General features: G+C 44.0%; 1 protein-coding gene across 2 annotated transcripts in view; it reads left to right on the top strand.

The window, feature by feature from the left end:
- Positions 1 to 260: 260 nt before the first annotated feature.
- Positions 261 to 24,512, top strand: part of LOC142775913 (uncharacterized) — a 37,830-nt gene continuing 13,578 nt past the window's right edge. The window contains exons 1-2 of one of the 2 annotated variants that reach the window (XM_075878434.1): positions 261 to 562; positions 15,329 to 15,551. In XM_075878434.1, the coding sequence (XP_075734549.1) occupies positions 293 to 562; positions 15,329 to 15,551 (493 nt within the window). In that variant the 5' untranslated portion in view covers positions 261 to 292. Of the gene's footprint in view, positions 563 to 4,279; positions 4,683 to 15,328; positions 15,552 to 24,512 lie in introns of those variants that run through there. The other variant, XM_075878435.1, reaches the window with a different exon arrangement.

Here is a 24,512-nt window from a genome sequence, read left to right as displayed (position 1 = left end):
CCGATATTTCTTGATTTATAATACGTATTAGTAAGATTTATTGAAGGTTACGGAACGCAGTCTTGCCCAATCCGCAAGAGGGTATGTTTCATAATTTTGAAGAAATTAACCAACGGGCTATTTCGCGATTCAGTCACTTGGTGTCCTGTTGGTCCATTGAACGGTGCGCACTCTCGTGGTGCGCTGTCATTGGCCCACGCGCTCGAATCCCGTGAGCAAGAACACTGGGATTGCCACACCAGTGTTCCGCAGGTATGAGGTAGCATCAACCACCCCACCCTAGCTAGCTTCGATGAGAGCCACTAGAATACAGCGCAAGCCGCGTCAACGGGGTACGCCTTGCGTGCCGAGAGCACCAGGAACATGTGGCCGTGATCTAAGGCGGCTGTGTCCCGGAATGCCGGGTGCCTGGGACAACAGCCAGGCAACCCCGCGTGGGTACCGTGCACGCGTCTTCACCGGCAACTACACCGCAGATGTCGCAGCCTGCCGCCCTCGTTCCCGTCCACTGGGCAGCACTGGCCAAGCAGCATCTTGGTGGCCGTGGCAACGTCGACTGATGGTGAGAGCGCTGACTTAATGCTTTTTTAATTTTTTACTGTGTTTCACGTTGGTTCTCATGTGTTCCACGTAATGAGAACCAACGATATGTTTATGAAATGATCAAACGCGAAGGAATGAAACCAAAAACATACAGTTTGCTGTAACCTGGGGCAAGTTAGGGTATTTGAAAAACTCCCAAGCATTTCCCCGAGGGTGAACATGGTTAAGTGCGAATGCACGGGGTGATGCTATGAGGGGGAGTAAAGTTAAAATCCGTTGGCGTTCGCCCGCTTGCACTCGGCCTCGCGAGCACGCAGTTCGGCATCCGCTGCACGCTTCGCCCGCTTACGTTCGGTCTCACGAGCCCTTCGCAGCGCCGCCTTATCTTCCAACGTCAGCGAAACTACCGCGGTAGCGTCACCTCCAACGACTGGTGCAGGGCTGGCATTCGGTTGTACTGCATTCGTTGTTGATGGTAGCGTTGCCTCCGGGACATCCATCGCACGACCCGCTCTCGACGGGAGACTGAGAGAGAAGGCGGGCGCGGGAGAGAGAGGGGTGCCCGCGCAGCTGCAGCGAGCGAAAGACCAGAGGAGCGAGCGAAGGGGAGGGGGACGCGCGCAGTGGCGTTAAAGATATAAGGCGCGTTACTGACACCGATATCAGCGTCGCGTCCGTGGCTTATTCGGTAGAGTGTCGCGCTGCGGCCCGCCGAGTCCTTTTTCTTTTAAAGATAGAGAGAAGACTGCGGACGCCGCCGACGGCGGTGGATGGTTTGGGGTCGCTTATAAAGTGTATTCACACTTAAAAAAGAGCAGTGTAAGTCGCCCATAATGTGTCTAACGAAACGATTCCACGTTTGCGATGATGTCTCGGCGTGGTCCCAAGCAACCGGATTCACAGTTGCACTGCTCCGCTACCAGCCCGTATGCCTGCACAGTGCGCATGCGCTCCTTCGTTCTGCATAAAGTCGGCCCGGGCTGGTGGCGCCAGACGGACTAGTGGAGACGGAAGAAGGTGAGCACTGCCGATGAGGAAGCCGCTTAGCGGGAATCGTGGTGCGCTGCTAAGCGAGACTGCTGGACTCGATGAGTTTGAGTATAGTCCATGTCGTCGTACGGCTGAAACGGCAAGATGCAACTGCGCTAAACCTGACTACAACTTCACCTCACTAGGCATTATTTCGAAAAACTTGTTGTCACTTAACTGGCACAACTATCTCGTAAAACTTAGCGTCACTTGGTCACCAGCTAAGAACCGGTCAGCTGCGCGATGGTTAGAGCTTTGCGCCACTAGTGCCAGCTACGCCCGGCTTTGTTGCGTTAGTTAGTAATTTATTAAAAGTTATATTCCTTCATTTTAGATATTCACTTACAGACATGAGCGACATTCAGAAACTTACAGACATTAGTTTGTAGAAGGCATTCCAAAATGGTCAATTTGGCAACATGCTATATGTTGAATGGATATTTGGCTCTTTAAACGATTTCGACGGCTTCAATTAAAATCCACAAAATTTGGCTTCAAACCACTTTATTGCACTACCGAATTCCACTGCTCTGAACCATGGCTTAAGCAAAACGATTACGCGCGTGTTCACCTACCAATGACCTATGTTGTGAAAATGAATTTTGAGAGTCTATATACCGGCTAATGCACACCTAATGAGTCATTAGATTGACATTAGACCTGCAAAGCCTAATGTCTCTAAGCATCAGGTGTGCAATAGAGACTCAGATGACAACATGCACCGGGATTTCTGATGATCAAAGTACACAGATTTTCCAGTGCGTGTCCTAATCTCAAAGCACATCACAATGAGAAAAATTTGCGTTAATCTTTATAATCCGAGAATTGTAGATCCCACGACCACTATATGATTATGAAGAACGCCGTAGCGGAGTGCTTCAGAAATTTCGACGATCTGTGATTTGTTAACGTGCACCTACGTCTAATTCAATTACCTGCTGATCTCGACATTCAAGTACATGTTGTCTTTCGGAAATCTAAAATACTAAACAGTTTGTATTCCCATAGATTTTTCGACCATGTTTGAGTAAATATAACATTGAAATGATGATAATGTCTTTGTACACATGCTTAAGTGCAAGTCAGCTAGACCATAAGAGAAATAATAATAATGCAGCACCCTTTTGCATTCACGTAAGACAACTCGAAGGTGATAGGCATCTTTTTTTTCCCAATCAGTCAATGTGTTCATCCTGCCGCCCTCCGGAAACTTTCTGCAACTAATGTGGTTATGCATTGCCTCCACGGTTAAAGACACTGTTTTGCGCAGCCAATCAGCCAGCCAGCCTTTAGACAAGCTATGATTCTATTGGGTGCGATGTAATGACTTTATCATGTGACGCTATGATGACACGTCATCTCGTGGTGATTATTTTTTGCATGCATCTATTGTTCCCTGCAGTGCAGGATGCGAGACGCTGCCAACGGTCAAATTTTGCATTTAATGAGGAATCTAAGGCTTGTAATTTCATTATTAATCAATGATTTATTATTTACTTACTTATGTAGCGTGCCCAGAAACAATTATAAGGTTATACAGGCGCATCTAAAAACAACAACTATTATTATTGTTATTATTATTAATAATAATATTATTATTATTGAGATTTTCGAGCCAGAAGCGCGATGTGGAGGAATAATTTACTGGGGCATCAGGATTGCTTTCCACCACCTTGCGCACATAAATTTTGAGTATGTATTTAAATCTAACAAGCATAGCGTCGATCGCTTACACTGAAGCGGTACCCTAAACAGTTACATAGACGTGCCAATTGGCCAATTGCATGGAGGGGGATGGTTACATTAGCTGATCAGTGGACACCGAGGGCAGCACAGGTGATAAACTCATCGTATTGTTAAGTGAGCATTTGAAAGCGTATTTATTTGTGAGTCACACATTTTCAACAAAAATACGGCTGGGAGCGGCAGCTGCCACCTGTGTGCCCCTCTCTCCCCTCCCTGCCACCGGTAGGTGGTGGAGAGCGAAGGCGTGATGGAGAGGAAGAGGGAAGTTTAATGCGCATTCATGCCTCTCACCCCGCCACTGTTTTGCTGTCGCAACGCTACCTGTCACATAGAGAGAGCGGCGTAAGTTAAAAAAAAAAAAACAAGGGTGTGGAAGGAAAGAATCCCTCGTTTTTCTCGGGAAGGGGGGGGGGGGAGCAAGTTCAGGCAACTAGTCATTTTGCTCCATGTGTGCCACGCCGAAACAAAAAATTCGCCCGAAAGGCGCGGGGAGGAGGGAGGGCAGGAAAGGGTAATGGACTCGGTGTGCCAGCCCCTGATTACGCCACTGCGTAGATACGTAAAGGAACGGACACCCGGTCAGACACCTTTCGTCTCTGTAGGGCAGGAATGCATGCCATTCATTCTTTTCTGCACATGAACAAAGCCGCTGCTGCAAAAGCATTGCCCTTGAGATCTTTACTTATTGGCATTGTGATGCAGAGACTCAGAGATGACCATCGCTTTTGACAAGAGTTGTGAAACTTTTTTGGTATGCATACCAATATACATACAACTGCATACCTACATATATTGCAAACTAATGATAAAGAAAGCTTCATTTGGCTTGAAAAGTTATAAATACATTTTCTTGTTTTTGTGAAGTATGTGTATAACGACTTGTTGGTTCTGCCACCTGCACAATCATTTTGGTTAAGCCTTTATATCAGCAGTTGCAACAGGCCTCGTTGTACGGCGGGCTCACTATCAGCTTCATGCAAGGACATGTGCAGCAAGTCCGCGGTTACATATTGCCGTGTTGATAAATATTGCGTGCATTGTATATTTATCCTCTTTGGTATTCGTCTACGGTATTATTTCCCCGTTTTGGGAAGTTTTGCTTCTTTGATCGGGTGGCGGATGATGCCGCGCCGTACGTTGCCGCTCCAAATAGCCTCATCAGGCGCGTGCCTTTGTGTTCGCTCTGAAAAGTGATTTCTTCCTCCATTTATCGATTACTCGTGTTGTTCGCGTGATTCAATGTCGAGTGCACTTCCGAAGACTATCCACGACCCCGTGGAGTGACAAGCAGTGACTGATGTTATGCGAGAGCGTGAGCTTTTTGACGGGCGACTCAAGAGTGCACAGCCAATGCCAAAACTTTGGTAAGTTGAAGAAAGGCGCTGAACTACGTAACTGCGTTACTTCATTGCGTGAGAAATGCTATGCAGGAAGCGATTGCCGGGTCGTTTGTTGGTACAGCGAGGATGACTAACCAGAGACACGATAGGCAGGTATGTTTTGAGGTGGCTTATTTTATATCACCATAAGAGACAGTCGCTGTGTGCGTTGATTGCATGTTTAAAAGATTCGCGTGGCGCTACGTGATCTATCCTTCGTTCGTGCAAGCCACTTGTCGTGCTGTTATTTCTTGGCTGTTTACTGCACGAGATTATCCTTTGATCCCTTGTCGCCCTGTAAAAGTGTCTGCTTTTAAACATACGGGTGTCGCGAGAGCAATTCACGTTCACCCAACTCGATAGTTTGTGCGTTTTTACGCGCAAAACAATCACACGACTGGGCACGTAGATGGAGAAACGCACAGCCCTGTCAAGCACACACGAAGGATGTTTTCGTGGCTGCGCTCCGAATCCTGGTGCCAGAAATCCATGTATTTCATCGTGGTTAGATTTTCTCATAAATATTTGAAAACAGCTAACTTTAAGTATACGTATTTCAGTAATCTACACTATGTGCTGAAACTAAGAGTACACTCCTACCGCTGCATTGAAGATATGCATGTATATCGAGTGTTCGTAGAATATATTAATTTAATTTAGTTAATTAAGGTAATGCATGACACCCTTTGTTGCAATATGTGTAAACTTTTGTTAGCTACATAAATCTTTGTTTTTTCCTTGAAGCATACCAGGTGCTCCATCCTGAATAAATTACACTGTGCTCATGTAGTATATTTGTTTCTTGATTGTGTGGTGCTTCAAGTTGTATTTTTGTGCTTTCTTTTTTACATCAGTGTTGTACTGATATCGCCTACTTGCTTTTGTGACTAGGATATATAACCTATGTGTAGAATTCAGGAATTTAGTATTTATATTGTTCTGTGAGGCTGCAAATTAGAAGAAAAAAATCTTATTCATATGTTTCCAGATGTTGACAGAAAGTTTCACAATATTATTATTTTTGCGAAGGGCTTAAGTAATAAAAGAAATCCTACAGATAGCTTGTGTAAACAAAAGTCAAACTACATGGGAATTCGCTTCAGAGTACAAACAGTTTGTTTCCGGAATAGCTTACACTTATGATGCAATATAACATGTATGGCTCGCTCTTACACACGCCATGTTCGCATAGACCATGCACTCTTTGCAAATATTGTTTTCATCATTTCAATCGCCCGTACACATGGGCATGCTCTGCGTAGTAATATTACGTAGTTTTGTGAATGCGAAACATTCAGTGGCACTCTGCCAATTGTCTGAAAGAAGCGGCTAGTCCAATATTGCCTGTTTTTATTGTGCCCTGATCCCTTTATTCAAGGATTTACCTTATAATGTATCAGTATACAATTTGCTGAGACATATTTGGTACTCGCTATCTGTGTGTGATATAATGTTTGTTGTGTGTGAAAGTAATTTTTTGTGGTATCTTTTATGTAAGTATCAGCGATGACAGCTGTTCATGGTCCCCACACAGAAAACAGGTTGCAGTGCATGATTGAAGTGGTCTTCCTGCAAGCCCTAACGAGCCTTATTAAGTAGTAGGCACTTCTTTTTGTTACCACAGAGTGATAGTTTGGACACATAGCACCTATTGAGATATAGCATACACTGTCTTCTAGCTTAGGTGTGGGAAGCGTATATCCTTCACTTCAGTGCAGTATTCCTTGAACATGGAATGTTGCCGGAGCCAACGTTGTGCGTTGTGACACTCGGAGGCGTCTTGATAATGGGAACAGCTGTTCCTTTTCACTGTTGTCTTGACCAAGGCAAGAGTTCTTGTTAAAGGGTTGCACTAGGGAAAAAATTCAGTATTGTTTGTTAAACATTAGGTATTATTTAGCTCAATATAAAACGAGGATGAGACTGGGGCACTCTAAACAGAATGGGTTATTGCAACGGAAACACAAAAATTTGCAGCGTGATGCTCATGCTGTATTTTTTAGTGCTTCGGTTGCAATAAACCATTTTATATGAAGTTAGGGCACGTGTTGCGTCCTCTCTCATGGTCTTTGTGTTACATTTTGCTAAATATCACATAAGTTGGAAAGTTGGCTGAGGCGCCATTTCCTCATATAGGATTTGCTGGTCTTTCCAAGTTTTGTCCATCAACATCTATTTTGTTTGGACTGTCATGAAACTGTGTGCAGTGAAATCTTACTTATAATTATGTTTCGCTTATTGTCATGATGATTGCTTTTACCTAAACTTTTTTAGTGGAAATCAAAGATTTTTTTTAAAAAGTTCTTTTTTTTACAAGTAGAAGTGTCATCCATTTTTCTGCTTTTTAAAGAGACAGCAAACAACATTGTAGTCTGAAAATTTAATGAATTTAAATAAGCACACTTTTGCAATGTGCACATTCTGCCACAAGAATTTGGTGAATTCGTGTTTAAGGAAGTTACAGGGGTTGTTGTTTCAGCTCGTTTTGAAATTTTCACATGTATGAGCAAATTTGTAGTGCAATCTTGTTTTATGTAACATCGTGCAACATGCGAATACCTATTCCTTTCTAACAAAGCCTTCTCAAATAATCGTTATGCCTTATAGTTTGATCATCTGAATTAGGGTCAGCTTTTCTTGGATGGCAGCAAATACCCATGTTTCATCACATTGTTTGGAACATGTTTCCACCATAATCTATCAATATATTATGAATGTGTGTATCTCACAAGACATGAAGGCATATCATACAGAGAAGTGTTATCTGTGTGGTAGTTCCTTAAATAGCCTTGTTGGAATGCAAAGTTAAATTGTTGAATGAATTCATGTTCTTATGAAAATACAGTACTCGCAGATTGAAACAGGACACTCGGAGCCAGAGCGTGTGGCCGACGGTACATGTGCTGCCGCTCGTGGGTGCGCGTAGACCCTATATGTTGCGTTGTGGTATAGGGCGATAGGGGGAAGACCTATGGAGCAGGACTACTCCTTCCGATTGCCGAATTGTCGGCTTGTAGTTCATCACGTGTACACAGCCAGGGCAGCGCTGCAAAGCTCACACATGCTCGCATGCCGACCGAACTGGCTCGCCGCTGCGCACCACTTTTATTGCCACGCCAGCAGACGACCCTCTTGTTCTGCTTGCTTAGGCAATGTAGTACGCATGCTGTGCAAGTAAGACGCAGGATTCAGTTAGTAGATTGCGCCTTGTGTGCGTTTGTAGACATGATAAACATCTGCACAAAAGCCTGAAAAGTTTTCTTTGTGGTTTCTGTCTCGACAAGAAAGAAAACGTGTCGTGTGCTTTCCTTCATGCAACATAGAAATAATATAAAGTAATAGTGGCGTTAGGGCAAACTGTTGCCTATTGTTGAATAAAAATGCGAGAAGCTCGCTCGTTCTACCATGTCCGACAGCTCTACAAGTGCTTGCCACGCAGAATAGCCGCACTATTCACTGCTCGGGGCAAGACAACAAAGTACTAAGTCATTGTTTTGATGCTGCACGGAAACAGGCCCGTGATTGGTGCTTATCTTTTTCGTCATGACAAAAAGCTTGGAAAACTTTTTATGCTTTTGTGCAGCTATTTATTATGTCAACGAGCGCATTTCAGGCGCGACATCTTGGCCGTATCCAATTTCCTACTTGCGCAGCCTACGTGCCCCATCGTAGAAGGGCGCCGATCGAGAGCGTCGTGTGCTTCCGTCACAATATAAATGGTTCGCCCCGTCCCCTAAATTCGAGCTCTATGCATGTAAATGTGTGCGATCCCTGCAGCGCCACGCTGGCTGTGTGCGCTTTGTGAACTAAATGCCAACTCTGTAGTGACCGGAAGGAGTAAGCCTGCTCCGTAGCTGGTTTCGCCCTCTTTCTATACCACGGTGCAACACCCTGGCTCGGCGAGCAGCAATGAGGGTGGCACATGATTCGGAAGCCTCGAGCTACGATTGTCTTGTTTCAATCCATAAGTACTGTACATATATGTTGACCATACTGGGCAGGTTGGTACTTACTTGAAGGACACAGGAGTGCAAGCAAATACATGGACTGCTGCATCCATTATTTTTTATCTGTCGGCGTCTTAGCCCATGATGCTGTTCACTACTGAGATTAGATTTGATTTCCTCGCTGAGCTCGTACATACACTCTAAATTGTGTTGTCTCTGTGACGTGTGGGCTCAGGGGATATTTTTTGCATCTGCATGATCTAAAATAGTCATGAGTTCAACACTGTGATGTGCTCTTTCCTTAAATACTTGATTAACGCAAACATTTGGTCAGGTTGGTAATTCATCGCCTAGAAACGTTTCTAAGGTACGGCAAAATACGAACACAGAAAAGGGAGACGACACAAAGTAGTGCTAGTTAACGCTGCCGCCCTTTTGATAGTGCATGTTTTTCCTGCTCTTGAAATTTTTCTTTAGAAATATTTCAACAGCAGGAAAAACATGCACAATCCTTGTCCTATCAAGACGTTCAGCAAGTGCCAACACACCCTAGAGTGGATTCTTGTGCTTATAAATGACCAGCGACAAATTTCATAATTTGCAATACTGGCTAGTGAACATGGGCAACTGTTTACTCTAAAGCAAGGAGCTAGGTAAAACTATTTCTTTTTTCATAAAAGTTTTGTCACCTCTTCAAGGTACCTAAATAATGTATTTTTAGCTATTGAATAGTATGCAAAAGTAATCAAGGGTACAAAAATGTTTTGCTTGCTTCCTCCAATTTGTTGCTTGTAGAGAGATGTGTAGAAACGACCTGTAACATGTTACAACATGCATATCCGTGTAATATAATGCGGGTTACAAAAAGCAAAATTTTTTATTCTTTTCACTAGAGTTGTGTAGCTGTATCACCTTGACGTAGCTCTACATTTTATGTGCCTGTTTGATGCTGAATTTCACCTTGCACATAACCGTGCGCATAGGAGTGGGTGCCGCCCCCTCGCCCCCAACTTGTACCTGAGACGGTGGGCCATTTGTTATTTGTTAAAGAGGGATGTTATTTGTTAAAGAAGAGGGAAGAAGAGGGAGCTATTTGTTAAAGAAGAGGGATTTTAATGTGGAAGTTTTGTGTTAAACAAAGATGTGGAGTAGGCCCACTGTTACATGCCGTAGTCATAAATTGGGGGCCATTGGAATCGTGAAAGGAGGTTATTCTGCAATATTGCCTAAGAGAAGCTTACTGAGCTGATTCCTTCGTGATAGCTGGCTTCTCTCAAATTACTGATGAATCGGCAGCCCTCCGAACTGATGTATAGTGGTTAGTTTTTTTTTTCAATGCAGCATGAAGTCAAGCTATGTGGTTCGATATTGAATTCAGATGGATTATTTATTATACCTAATAAATATATATCACTATTTACAAAAGGCATAACTCATCAATTGCACTATCTATTCATGTGCTGTGCTAAAATGTATGCTTCAGTGCCTTCTAAGTTTTCATGTTCTCTCTTGCATGTTTTAAATACAGCAGCGATGCCACCACGACGGTGTTACAGGAGACCCTGTCATCAGTGCAAAGTCGAAAATTAAATGCAAATGCAGTTATTTCTTGAAATGTGTCATTTGGTGTTTCTTTATTTGTAAATATAAAGCAGCACTTTTGCAAGAATTGTACACAAGGACGAACTAGGTTCATTTATATTCCTATCGGAACTGAATTGCTTGACAGTGTAATACGTGTTTCCAAATGCAGTCATTATATACTTGCAGCATTATTTATCGTCCTCGAAAGATTCTGACATGTAAAAACAATGATCTGTTCGTTGTTAAGAATAGTCTGATGGCATTTCGTTTACAGTCTTCTAATGTGTGCTCACGCTCATATTAATAAAGAAGTGACTTATTGATATTCTTTTCAGCAAATGTGCTGTTGAAGGCATAGGGCCTTAGTCTACAATGCGACGTTTGATGTCAGCCTAATGCATATGCTCGATGGCAATTCACTAGACAACGGCCATCAGAAACTCAGATGTCAAAACTCTACAGACTAACGCTAGCCAATGGTCATCAGAAACTCTCATGTCGGGCCTCTAAAGACTTACACTAGACTATAGTCATCAGAAACTCTAATGTCATAACTCTATAGACTAACGGTGGCCAAGTACTACTAGACTCACATTAGGTACACATTAGAAAAGCGCATGAGACTGACAATAGACAGCCTAATAATTGTGATGTCGAATGACATTAGCCTGTTTATAAAAGTACATTAAATTTTGACACACGTCAAGCGAGCGTCACCGACAATAATATATATTATTGTTGGCGACGCTCTCTTGACGTGTGTCGCCAAAATTGCTGATGCGCTGTGTAAACTGATGTGTGGAGCCGCAACCAATCATTTTGCAAGGTCCACACTCAAGACCCTTTTGCTCAAAGTACGGGTGTTATTCGAGTGCACTCACGTGGTTTCTTTTGATTTTTCTCGCGTGTTGTTCAAAAGGCAAAAAATATTGCCATGCACCCGTCTGTCACTAAGGAACTGGATCGTTTGTGTCTCAGTTTTTTCCACATTGTAACGAGATGCATTTGGCCCTAGAGTGAATATAAAAAAATTCACATAGTTAATCTTATTTGTTATTCTGATCAAGTGTGGTATGAAAAAACTATAACGAGTGGCAGATGACGGTAAGTGTTATGTAGTTATTTTCTATCAATTGTGGTTAAGGACTTTTATTTGTTGGTCCTTGTCACGTGAAACACCCTGTATAAGGACACAGAGGTCCGTGGAGCTACGTGGAAGAATAAAAACTCATACCCATAACGTAGGAAGTGTTGGAGCTAGACAATCAACCTCTCGAGCATGCAGGGTCAAGAACTCGTAACATCGGCAACATGCAGGAACTAGACACCCGAGCGTTCCCAATGAGTATAGTGCACGAACCTTGGATCTCCCGATAAGAGCTGATAAGGTAATATACGGAGCCACCTATGATTGATGATTGAAGAGGATACATATATATGGTTGTTAATGTGGGCTTGTAATTGAATCCTGTTCGGTAATGTTATGGTCTTATGCGGTCACAACGAGACCCCATTGACCCATAGTTATAACGCGTCAGATGAGGTTCAATATTTAGCTCAAATAAAATGCGCAGAAGCACGCCGACATTCGCGAGTAACTGTTTCATTTTATTATCTCAAGGAATTTCTTTAGTGTTCCATCTGATTAAATGATGTATATGAGGGGTTTAACGTCCCAAAACCACTGAGACATCGTAGTGGAGGGCTCCGGAAATTTCGACCACCTGGGGTTCTTTAACGGGAACCCAAATCTGAGCACACGGGCCTACAACATTTCCGCCTCCACGGAAATGCAGCCGCCGTAGCCGCGATTCGATCCCGCGACCTGCTGGTTTGCAGCCGAGTACCTTAGCCACTAGACCAACGCGGTGGGGCGGAAGACAATCTTTCAGAACATGAAAATGTTTAGATTACAATTTACGAGTTGACGCTTTTCCTGCGAGCAGTACACAACTTCTCTGAACACCTTCGTAAAAATGTAGAATGGTGGAACCATACCGATTTCCGCATACATAAAAGTATGTAAGATTACTTTCTGACAAAATCGAAATAAAATATGTGTCATACCTAAGAAACAGGCAAGACAAAGAAAACACATATATGGCATACAATTACTCGCATATGCCCGCACGGCTAAGAAAATACTATTTTAGCATCTGACGCTAAGTGAAAATTAGCTTAAGGTTTCCCCCCTCAAGATTGTTACCAAGTAGTGATATACGGTATGGTAGCCGGTCTTTTCCATGATTGGTTCGTGAAAAGGGACAGGCTGAGTTTAACGCTCTCGAATGTCATAGTTGAGAAGGTGTGGTTTTCTTAAGTTACAAAGATGAATGAATCAATCCAGTGTGGTCTCGTTTCACACTTTCTTTATACTTCATCGCCACTCCTAATTGCAACAAAATGGGAGAACATTAAACTGACCAAATAATGGACTTGTAAGGTTGTCATAAGGAACACTTGCAACATGCCACAATGCTTTTTTATTTTGTACAATAAACGCGCTTTATTCTACTGAGGATGATGTGCTGTAGGAGAACATTTCCGACAAGGGAGCTTTGGAAGAGGTGCGTCCGACGACGAAGATGAATGAAGTGTGTCAATAAATGCATTTGTTCGTTTCACTCCGGCCATATTTGGGTGAAAACTTTTCTTCTTCTGTTTGCTATTCCCAAAATGCACCCCGGACTATATGTAGGTCAGAGCTACATGCGGGCTTTCACAGTACACTCAGACTTCATTGTAACAAAGTTACACGAAAATAACATTATTATATCCTAGAATTTATTGTAAAGGTACATTTATAACACTATCTATTACAAGTATTCTTTTATTGACTTCGTCATAAGTGGTATTTTATGATATCTGGGTTCGTTATTATGAGGCTTGAGTGTAAATGAAAAATTAGTTTATGGGGACAAAAATACGACTTTCTGCCAGTTCGAATGTAGCACCCAACCTTCACCTTATAGATTTAGTGCTGTGCCAAACGATCCTTGGTAGCAGGAATTTTCAACACTACCATCATCATCATGATCATCTTTCTTGGACTGTTGAGTCGACTGCTGGACGAAGGCTACTCCCAGTGATCTCCAGTTTAACTTATCATGGATAAGACGATTCCATTTTATCCCTGTCAAGTTTTTAAACTTTGTCAGTTACTCGAGTGAGTCTTCGATGCATTCGTAACCATTCTGTTGTTCTTACTGTGCCTCGGTTCTGTTTCGCGCATTACATGGGCAGCCCAGATTTGTTTCTTTCGCTTGATGTAAACTGGATATCTGCTGTCTCGAGGTGGAACACTCTCACAGGCGTCGCCCGTAGAAAGGGAAATGAAGCTGAGTGGGGCCTGAGGTGAAGGTTGCGTGGGGCAACACCCGAAGTGATACGTCTGGTGTACAAAGTGTTGGAACGACAAATAAGTGAGACAAAAACTACATCTAATTAAGACAAAAACTACATCAAGCTACGCGAGATATAAAACTTGTAGCTTACAAAATTTTCGTTAGACCACTACTAGAATATGCTTGTCATGCGGAGTCCTCATCAAGACAGCCTGAAAACAAAATCAGAAAAAGTACAACGCCGTGCCGTCCGCTTCATATGCACGAATCACTGCCGGTTAGATTTTTTCACGCAGATGTTTCTGTGAACTGGAATCACTTGAGACACGAAGACGAAAAAACCGGTTGAAAGCTTTTTTCAGGATACTGCAAGGACAGCTAAAGAGTAACAAATATTTGTACTTAAAGTGCCAGGGAAACGAAGCAGTCAGGTTAATCATAACTGTGTTTTAGTACCGTACTCTTGTCGAAGTGACGTGTTTCAGCTGCGATTGAGCTTTAAAGTGTGTTGCCAGGCATTGTAGTAAATGCAAGCGATCTTTACAAATTCAAAAAATTGTTGTACATGTATTTGAACGATGGAGCTGCCAGATGATTAGCCTGAATTTTCCTTGGTTTGAGTTTCTTTTTTTTTCTTTCTCCCAGCTGTGTTTAAGACTTGTAGTGCGTAGCCAGGCATTGCTATAAATGCAGGCAGTGTTTGCCTATTTGATAAAGTATTACACATGTATTAATTGGTTGCACTACTACGTGACATAGATGTATATTGAATGAATTGTATTTGGTTGTACCCTCCCTGTAAGAGCCCTCAAGAGAGAGCTGACAGTATTAGATATAAATAAAATAAATAAATAAAATAATTTAAGGTAGTATGGGACCCCCAAACTGCTGCTAAATGATATAAACTCGACAAAGTTCAATGAATGGCTTCCAAGTTCAGATTCAATAAATATGAATGCATGCATTTTGCTTCCAAACTTTGCAGCAAATCTTACCACCTTAGAAGTTAAAGAGAACTTTTTGTTCACTGCGCTCAACTTGGTCCTAAACTCTTTTCTGGTTGCTTTGTTGTCCTAAACGTGGAACTCTTGGAGTGTTAGTCAGTGGCTTCTGTTGGCATGGAAGTGAGTGTGCAATGTTCTTTTTGCCAGGTAGGATATGTTGTGCGTAAGAAGTGATTGGCCATGTGGCCACCTGTAGGAAACATATGTCGTAGGATTGAAGAAATTAGTTATTGGTAATTCCCTATTGATGAGCTGCAGCACTCATTAGACAAGCCCGACAAGACGGTAGCGCTTGTTTACATCTAATTAGTGCTGTACCTCTTCACTGGTGCCGCTGGTGATAGTAAGGAGTGTTTCACATTCCCTTGGCAAGACTGTGTGTTATGCTCTGTGGGTTACATATACAGAAACAGATTGCATGAATAAAACAATGGGTCTTGCAATAAGCACGGTTTTTAAAGCATTGCATGTGTAGTGCTAAGATTGTGGGATGGGTCTTTACTGATTGGAAACCTTTAGATCCACTTTCCTTTCCCTTTACTTCATTATCGATGAACCTTCGGTTAAGTGTCCCTAATAGCTGCCCCCTGTGCCTTTTTTGTCTCCATTATCTGTCGGCTATATGCAGTAGCCTAACAGTCGTATGCGAAATACAGTGCATGCTCAGATTCCCTTCAGGGCTTATTATAAAACATTTTATTCTTGTGCACACTTTCAGTTCTCTCTAAAGTTGCCCAACTTGTGCTTTGCAGGTGTTTGTGCAGTGCACCGAGATGCGCAGTCCGCACGTGCAGCACAAGGGACGGCCCAAGAAGACGGTCATCACGGGCATGGTCCTGGTCACCAAGTGCCCCTGCGTGCACCCGGGTGACGTGCGCAAGTTCACCACGGTCGACGTGCCTGAGCTCCACCACGTCATTGACTGCATTGTGTTCCCGGCGCATGGACCTAGGCCGCACCCCGATGAAATGGCTGGTGAGCCTTCGTTTCATGACTGCTAACTTTAATCTTGCCATTAGCAGGTTTCATAGCATCAGACTGATAAAGCCTGAGGAAATAGATGGCTAATCGCACTTTGTGATCATGCCTAATAATCACAGTGCCGCTGTCTGTCTCCTTCTTTTCTTGTCCCTCATCATTGGTGCTGTTTTTTAAGTGAATAATAATCGTTGGGGTTTTACGTATTGAAACCATAATATTATTACGAGGAACGCCGTAAGAGAGGGCCCTAGAAATTCTGGCTACCCTGACTGTTTAACATGTGTCTAAACTAGGGTATATGAGGCTTTCAGGTTTCACCTCTGTGAAAATGTACTGTAAAAACTGAAATATAGGTTTGATCGCTATATGAGTCAACCACGCCAACTTTTAATTTCCTAAAAAGAAATTTTTAAATATCGCAAAGTATCATGGCTCACCCTTTTCTTGGTAAATACGCAACACAACCAGTTGCACTCTGGTGACATTTTTTTTATTTGGACACTAATCTTGTGTAGTTAAACGCCAAAGGCCCTAAAGTGCTGTCACTCAGACTCGTCTAAACTTTTGTCCGACACCTTTTTCTCACTAGTAACGTTCAGAGTGCATCGTCCTCTGTTCCATCCTATGCGTTACTGATGCGGCATTTGTGGAAAGACGAAATATGCCGCCTCAATGCAAAACCTTTCCGTTTCATAAATCGGCACACCCACGTTTGCGATCTCTCGAATTGCACCCTCATGAACCCAGAGTTGCGCGCTATCTCGAGAGCTTTTATGCGGATGCAGCCCGCTGTTGCAGGTAGAGACCTTGCACGCAGCTCCCAGACATATTTGGCTGGTAGTGTTTCCAGTTTTGGGTGCACTGCAGTCCGTCCTTGAAACAGCTTTTTTTTTGGTTGCTTCAAAATGTCTCGCGTTGCTTTTGGCTTCTCTTATATTGGATGCTTTCCTCCAAAGCACCGAATTCCCATTGCGCTGCCAGGTTGCCATGCGCTTCAGCATACTCATACCGTTTTTCTTAAAGCCTATCAAGAACTGCCGTCGACTACCACTCACTTTTGAAGGAAATACTAGAAAAAAGAAAACGGCAGACTGACAGCAGATAACCGAGGCAATATGGCATTGCTAGGACACTGTAGACCTTGCCTAGCTTTGCCTAACGGCGCCTCTGCTGATGCTCACGATCGCAATGGGGGCTTTTGACTTCAGCTGCCCATTGTAGTGAGACTTTCACATTTTTTTCTGCTAATGACTGGTATATAAAACGAGGGTTGACTTTTTGTTGCGTTTTCTTGAAAAAAAAGTGACCTATAATGCGCTTTTTACGGTAACAAAAAAGTGTAATTGTGTCCCACGACCTCACGGTTCGCACTTCAGTACCACAACCACTCGTTCACCGCGGCAGATCTTATTAATCACAGTGCTTTTGTCTATACAGTACCTGTTTATAAAATTAAATCAAATTTAGAAGAATAAAACTGCAATAAATATATTATCGTATCCATCCACAGCCAGCTCACATGGGCGGTAAGCTTTTCTAGTCACACCTATCTGCTTCAGATGCATCAACAGATCGTAAAGAGAACATTGATATCATATTTCTTTTACTGCCAGGTCACAGATTTTATTTAATGTTACCGACCTTAGCAGCATTCTCGAAAAAGCTTGAGAGGTTGAATGAAAATTTAGATTCCCTTGATGAATACAATTACGTATTGGAATTCATTGAATTTTAGAGGTGTGCGAATATTCGAAAGTTTAGAATACTTCAAGTAACTCGAATGTTCAATCTTTTCAAATATTTGGTCGCATATGTTACTGCAACCAACTTCCAATTTTGAGCCTTTACGATAAGTGCATCAGCTGTAGAACATGCAGTAATTACTGCAAGCTTGGCTCAAGCGCTATGATGGCTGCATGGAAATGCAAAGGAGCGTGATGACGGCTGTTGACGAACGTGCCGGCACATCATCGCAACAATTCTGCCAGCAATAAAAATCTTAAAGAATGTAGGTAGGTTGTGACCTGCCTCCTCGGCCGTACGTGTGGCTTAGGCGTCTAGCGCTGTTACCGCTCACGTAAGTGTACTGCAAGTGTACCAAATGCGTGCTGTTCGCTGCTGCACCCTTGTGCGCAGGACCGCTTCGTGCATTGCTCGTGGAAATCAAGGCGACTCGCTGAAGTTGAATTGGCCTAACAAAGTACTCGTTGCATCTTTGCACGGTCCTGAGCTGATAGAGCACAAAGAAAAAAATGTCGCAGCATAAGAGCAAAAATACACACACACATGGAGAAAAAATTGGTCCCGTATCTGCATTTAATCTGCAAATGTCGTCGAAAGACGATAGTCTTGCATGTGGAGAGAGTGAAGAAGACATTTATTTTATGTTCTGCGCAAGAAAATCGGTGAATAGTTTTCTGGAGGCGCTGCGTTGCAGTGCCTCGAGCTGTAGTGGAGGCGAACAAGCACATCAGGTCACGTCACACTTGAGACATGACCGCCTTATGACAGTTTTTTTCAAAAACAAAGCGCGTGGCTCTGAGACGGGTGTGTGTGCCCGCCTCAGAGGTGATAAGGTGTAGAAAGCAAGGCGACGGGTAGGTGCCACCACCGTCGGAAAGGAGAGTGGAAACGCTCTCCTTTCCGTGCAAGCGTTGGACGGTCAGCAGAGCATGATAAGCGCTACGGTCCTTAGTATTACCAAAGTCCTTCAATACTTTTCTGGTCACGAAACTCCGGCCGAAGTTTCATTCAGGGACAAAAGCTACCGCTAGGATTGCCGCTGTCAATGTGAAGGCTTCGCTAGCGGTCGCGAGGCTTGCTGGCCGGCTGTTTCTCCGTCGGCAACGCGCCTGCTTTCATTTTCTCCTGTAAAAAAACGAGTGAAGTGTGCATGTTTTTGAGTCAGTCGTTATCGTGTAGCTTAGCTGTGAAATTCAGGCAAGTCCACGGGTATCACTGAGGCGTATGTGTTGTAGCGTTCGTTTGTTGCAGCAGGCTCGGCTACGCTTTCGCTTTGAGAAGGCGGACATCTCGTGTTTTCAATTTTTGATTAGCCTTTGCAGCCACCTGCATGAATTGAGGTAACTAGGGCCAGAAATAAATCTGTATTCAGCCCTGGGTGACATGCTGCACTGAGCAAATAGGTGTGCAAACGTACAGCACAATGGGTTAGCGCTGTGTTTGCACTACTTGATAGCGCACTTATAGGCAGTTTTACCATATCGTTAAGGTGTTTGCGTTACTGTTGTTACCGGAGGTGACGCCAGTACCGGTAAGTTACCGTTCGCGGTAACTCTCGCGCTGTGAAGTCTATTCCCGCAAACAGGGTAAACGGTAACGTAAACACGGTAACGATATGCTAAAACTGCCTAATAATGTAAATAAATAATCTGAATTCGGAAAGTTAGCGTTGCCAGCAAGGAAAAAAAATGCTCACGATACGGAAGCAGCATAATGAGCGCGCGGAAAGGCCTGGGCAGAAGCGAATTGAGCAACTTTTTTCCTCATAGGTATAGGGTGTCAACAGATGAAATTTCGCCCGCTCAGTGCCTGTCACACCCCTCCCACCCAAACAGGAAGTTAAAAAAAGATTGATTGATTGGTTATGAAATTTGGCGTGCTGTCGCTACACAGACAATGGGACGCGCGCCGTAGTGTAGCCTTCCAGATGAATTTTAACCATTCAGGTATCGTTTAACTCGCGCCGAAATCTTAGACTCATAGGCGTTTTCTATTTTTGTCTACATCAGAAAAGCGGCCGGGAACCCGCGTCCTTGAGTTTATCAGCACAACGCCTTAGCCCCTGGGCAAACGCGGCGGGCAAGTTAAAAAGAAAAACATGCAGGCAAAAGTAGCCTTGCCAAGGTTTCCAAATTCAAAATATCTGATTCGATCACCCAAATGTGGCTGCCGTGAATTTTTCGCTCCGCTTTACAAATGACAGGAAGGTGTCTGACCGCTGGCTGATCATCGTAGGCAGCTGCCAAGCGCATGCAACGGACTAGAAAACGCGCTGCGTTCGTGTGGTACAAGTTTTTATTCATACAAGTTTATGGCAATAGCATAGCGGATGCAAGAAAATAAACAGTATCATACAAATCTGTGTTACTTGCTAACACAAAAAACAACAGTTGGCCTCTACATATTGCATGACAAACAGAACTGCTATCCACTAGGCTTGTTGCCACAACTTGCTGGGCAGCTAGCTCGGCGTGTTGCTCGCATCAGCTTGTTTCTTTCCCTGGTGTAGAAGTGCAGGCGGCACCTCAAGAAAAAATGAACAATCTCTGCTGTGGTACCCACATAGTGCAACCTACAGCCCACACCAGCAGAAGCAGTGCGGCTGTCGAGCAAAACTTGGTCAACAATGTTCGCATACACATCGCCACTTGCAACTGTGTCCACAGTGAGTTCCTCAACATGTCCTTCCACACTACGCAACAGGCTGAAGAGCTGGGATGAGGGCACTTGCAGGAATCCTCTTGACTTCTTCAGGATTAGGTCAGTTGGCTCTCGTGTCTGGCTCTTCAGTGTTGCCACGCAGTCGGTGCAGCTCATAGTTGAAAACTTCTTCACCACGTAACCAGCAATATAATCGAGGATGCACTCTTTGGTAGAGAGCGTATCGTCAGGCAAGGATGAAATGTTCGTAGGGTCTCCGGGCTTCTCAAGAACATCATCAAAGAGGACTGCCAACATGTCAACCTGAAAAATGCATTCCAAGTTTCAAATAATTCCATGTATAGGCTGAGATTCATAAATGCAAATAACACATTATGTTTCAGTTGGTTATTTGGTCGTTTGTGTAGTGGAACTGCTCCTAAAAAAAGAAACTAGAGCTATGACTAACATAATGGCGATTTCTGTGCGTAAACAAACAAGGGGTACTTTACCTGACTGGAGGCAGTCTTTTCCTTGTCAAAAAGACCCTGGAGCTTGAGCAACAGCTGGGGTCCTTCTCCCACGACCGAGGCCCGTTTTGGTGGCTGAACCAGGTTGTTTACGGAGAGCATCCGATAGATGAACAAGAAATGTTGGACAGTTGGCTGCCCTCTGTCACCAGCGAAATCCCTGACGATGCCAAAAAACCTCTAGAAAGAAGTTTATAGCAAAAATAAGAAATTCATAGCACATTTATACGCAAAAAGTAATCTTGTTACCTCCAGAGGATCTTGCCTAAAGTTACCAACGAGCGCGTAATGGAACCCAGTTGACAGCAAGCTCTCGATCAGTGCAACTGAGCTGTGCAGTGTTATCCTGAGAGCTCCACATGTCTGCTTACTCAGAAAGCAGACTTACCGCTGAGTTGGTAATGCCTGAATGTACTTCTCCCAGTTGTCCAGCAATGCAATGCTGTCCTTCAACACCTGGAATAAAAGTATGCTTCATCTATAGTACACAAAGGCTACTTCATAACACACGCAAGATTCTCACAGCAATGTGTTGTGCTTCGTTGAATCGGACATGGTCCGGCCTCCGGGAGTTCAGGCAGTCGAACAGCTTGTTCAGTGTTCTTGTGAATTCGGATGTCGCAGTCGACCCATTGAGCTTCTTGCAGTCTTCCTGCTCGCTGTAAAACTCCATGGCCGAAACTGTACTCTCACTGAACAGCTGCAAAGTGTGTGGCAACAAGGTTTTACGTTAACTTTCGAAAACACGTTTGAGCAGACGTTTTTGAAATACTTTGCATTGAACGTGCATGACTCGCTTGGACAGCCAACTTGACACTCATCTTTTGGAACGCATTGGGGAAAATGTGGGCTTTCGTCAACTTCGGGACAGCCCGGAGCCCAGCCTGTTCCTCCTCGTAGTCCAGCAAGTCCTTGTAGTGAGAGTGAAACACCTCCTGTCCTTCAGGCAGCTGCAACATAAGGAGAAGTCACAAATTTGTTTATAACTGAATAATTTATGTTCAGGTCAAGGCATTCATATGTAAATTTTTTCACTTATGAAAAACCTGCCAACTTTCAGCAAGTTGTTCCTGATGCACTCAAATATGTGCGGGGGATCTATCACTACATGGACTTGCTTTGAGGGCTCACACGGGTGTTCAAAACAAGTTTGGAGCTTGTGAATGTCCCCGGTGACACCTAGAGATAAATCGGTCTACTCGTACAGTTGTTTTTCCACTACATCACTCACCACAGCTAAACGAAATTCGAAAATGCATACCCAGAGATCTCAAAGCTGATTGGTTTGATGTGGAATTGTCACACGTCACTGCATCAACAACAACACCAGTGTTTGCGAGGTGAACAATACACTGCAGGAGAAGCTTTGCAACGATTTACCCTGGGGCAGCACCGGAAGCACAGAATGTGCCCACAGTTTGCGACCACCTTCCCAGGAAAGATCGAAACAGGAAGACCAGCACGTGGTAGCCGTCTTTGCCATGATCGCCTGGTCGTGTGTGTTCGGCGAAATCCACCTTGCCCAGTAGTGCCATGTCCGACTCGCAAATGCGCACGCTTTTTCTGACGCTCATTTCATCAAACATGAGCACCCCTGCAAAGTTTTGGGTAGGTTAACATTTTGTCTCAATGGCGTTGCTGAATATGGTACGATTAAAGAAGTGAGTTCTGCTTCTTACCTCGACGCTCTCTTTCTAGAACTCTCTAACTTTTCACGCAGAACCGTGAAGAAAGTGGTGTCGAAACCAAAGTCAGCTTTCGGGTTTCTGAGGTAGCCATCGAGGATGCGCGGATTCGGAAGAGGCAGAAACTCCTTTTCTTGAAGAAAAGTGTACACTGCTGTGGACTTTATCTTTAGCAGCAAGCAGTCGTAAATCAACTCTTTTTTGTACATGGAGAGATGGGATTGCAAATGTGTTTTCCATTATGAGCTTGTTGGAAACTATCCATGCAAAGCAAAATGTAATGAGAGAATGGTGTTATAAAGAATGCCCACACTATATTTGCCTAAACAAACCTGCAATTTTTCCCAAAATTACAAAGAACACTATACAAAACAAAATTGCCAAACCAACGTCTGCCTCAATAGGAATTGTTTTTCGGTGCATTAGAAACAAATACACGATGTTGAAATGGGCTGCACCTTTAGATAACATTTTAAAACGGAAAAGTAGTCATCCAATAGCAATGCAGTGTGTGTGATGGAGTATTTGGAACTTACCGCGCAGCTGTTGGAGACTGCGCGTTGGCTTTCATGAGCCATTGGTCAAAAATGAGCTTCTCGCGAGCCGAGCGTTTCTGGACGTCTTGGTGCGATCTTTTGCTCTTATTCGCCTGTACTGTCGATTTCGCAATCTTCACTTGGCACAGACGCAGTTGCTGTTCAGTGCTTCGAAGCTGGTCTTTTACAGCTTGGAGCTCTGAGATGGAGCAGACATTCCTCTCTGTCTGACATGCAGCCTCCAGTGCTTATCGCCCCACCTGTAAAACGAATAAATAAGGATGAATATTGATAAAGCGTCATCACGTAGCACACAAGCAATACAGGCTTTCGACATAGTGAAAAAAAGAAAACAAGGCGATGCGATTGGAGGCTTACCATCAACCCCGGCAGCGTCATGATCGCAGATCTCTGTGTTGGAGCTCACAGTAGCTGCAGTCCCATCGTTCGGCGACGAAACGCGACGATGTTTTGCTGGCGGATTCTCTCGTTGTGAGTGCGACCCCGGCTTGGGCTTCGTAAGATACGCCGGCAGGTTTTCAAATATCCGGGGTATGGCACCGACACGGAGCTTGGGCTTCTCGCGCTGCAGAAGAACAGATTGTCCACTTATTTTGAACTCATCGGCTCGAATAATGTCCGTGGGGTCGAAATGTTTCTTGCACACACCAACGACCTTCGACTCGAAGCTCAAAGCGTCCGTCCCCTGTCGTGGAATAGCTCGCTTCCACCTGTCGCGTTGTTCGCGGTCGCTTGGGAGGCACAACAACGAAGCTTTTTCCCTCGTACTCCGATAGCCAGAGCGGCAATCAGGTACGCAGCACGTCAGAGGCATGGTAGTTCACATACTTTGCCCTTCGTGATGAGTGTAGAAAGCTCAAGCACACAAAAAACAACACCAGCAAGCTCACGCTTCAATGCACTGCAAATGTGGCCGCCGCCGTCTAAGCCGCCATCACAAGACCCGTAGCCCCACCGCCCCGGAGCTTTGGTCCCCATATGAAGCTCTCCCATAGCGTAACGGAGAAGTTTCGTGACCAGAAAAGTATTGAAGGACTCTGGTATTACTTATGTATGCTTTTTCTAGTAAAAGACGAACATGCAGAATATATACGTGGTGTTATGGTGCCTCAGATATGCGCACTAATTGCTTTTTATTTGACAATCACACACGTATGAACGTTGATTCCTGAGCAACATTGGTGGTCGCTGCGGATGAGTTTGGCCGTGCGGGGTATCGGCTGGTAATGTTTAGAGTACCCAGTCCCCGGTAACGGTGGACAAACAGACAAATGTACAGACAGGCAGACCAAAGTTTTTGCGTCATAAGTCCCCAAGAAAGACTATAGTCGCCGATAATTTCCCGTTCTTTCTCTGACACCCGATATGGATGCTTGCATATAGACCTCGTGTCGTCTTGCGTTATAATTCTGTTTTTCGTGATTGACGTGTGCTGGACCTTCGAGGCAGTTGAAAAGCAATCAGAGAATTCTTTTACCAAGGCGTAAATCTGTTTCTTTTGACTGTCCGGAAGGCTCTGATTGACGGTCATGGATGTGTCGACGTTGCAGTGCACTGGTCGAATGGTTGATGTCGTTAAGCTGCATAGTTCAGTCGCCATACAGAAGTCGTGTGAATAGGCAATAGCCGTGCCTTGAGCGATGTGTTGAAGTTCATTGGAGAAATTTGTGAGTAGGACATCTGCACGGCCATTCATCAAGTGAAGAAGTCCCCTAGCTACGCAGGCACCTTTGTTCAAAAACAACCCTACATTTGTATCCGCTATGCCTTCGCTGTTGTACAATGCGTCATTTTCTACGA

This window comes from Rhipicephalus microplus, chromosome X (genome assembly GCF_043290135.1).
Source record: "Rhipicephalus microplus isolate Deutch F79 chromosome X, USDA_Rmic, whole genome shotgun sequence".
Lineage (NCBI taxonomy): Eukaryota > Metazoa > Arthropoda > Arachnida > Ixodida > Ixodidae > Rhipicephalus > Rhipicephalus microplus.
The sequence above is the reverse complement of the archived record's forward strand: the minus strand, read 5'-3'. Positions and strand labels throughout refer to the sequence as shown.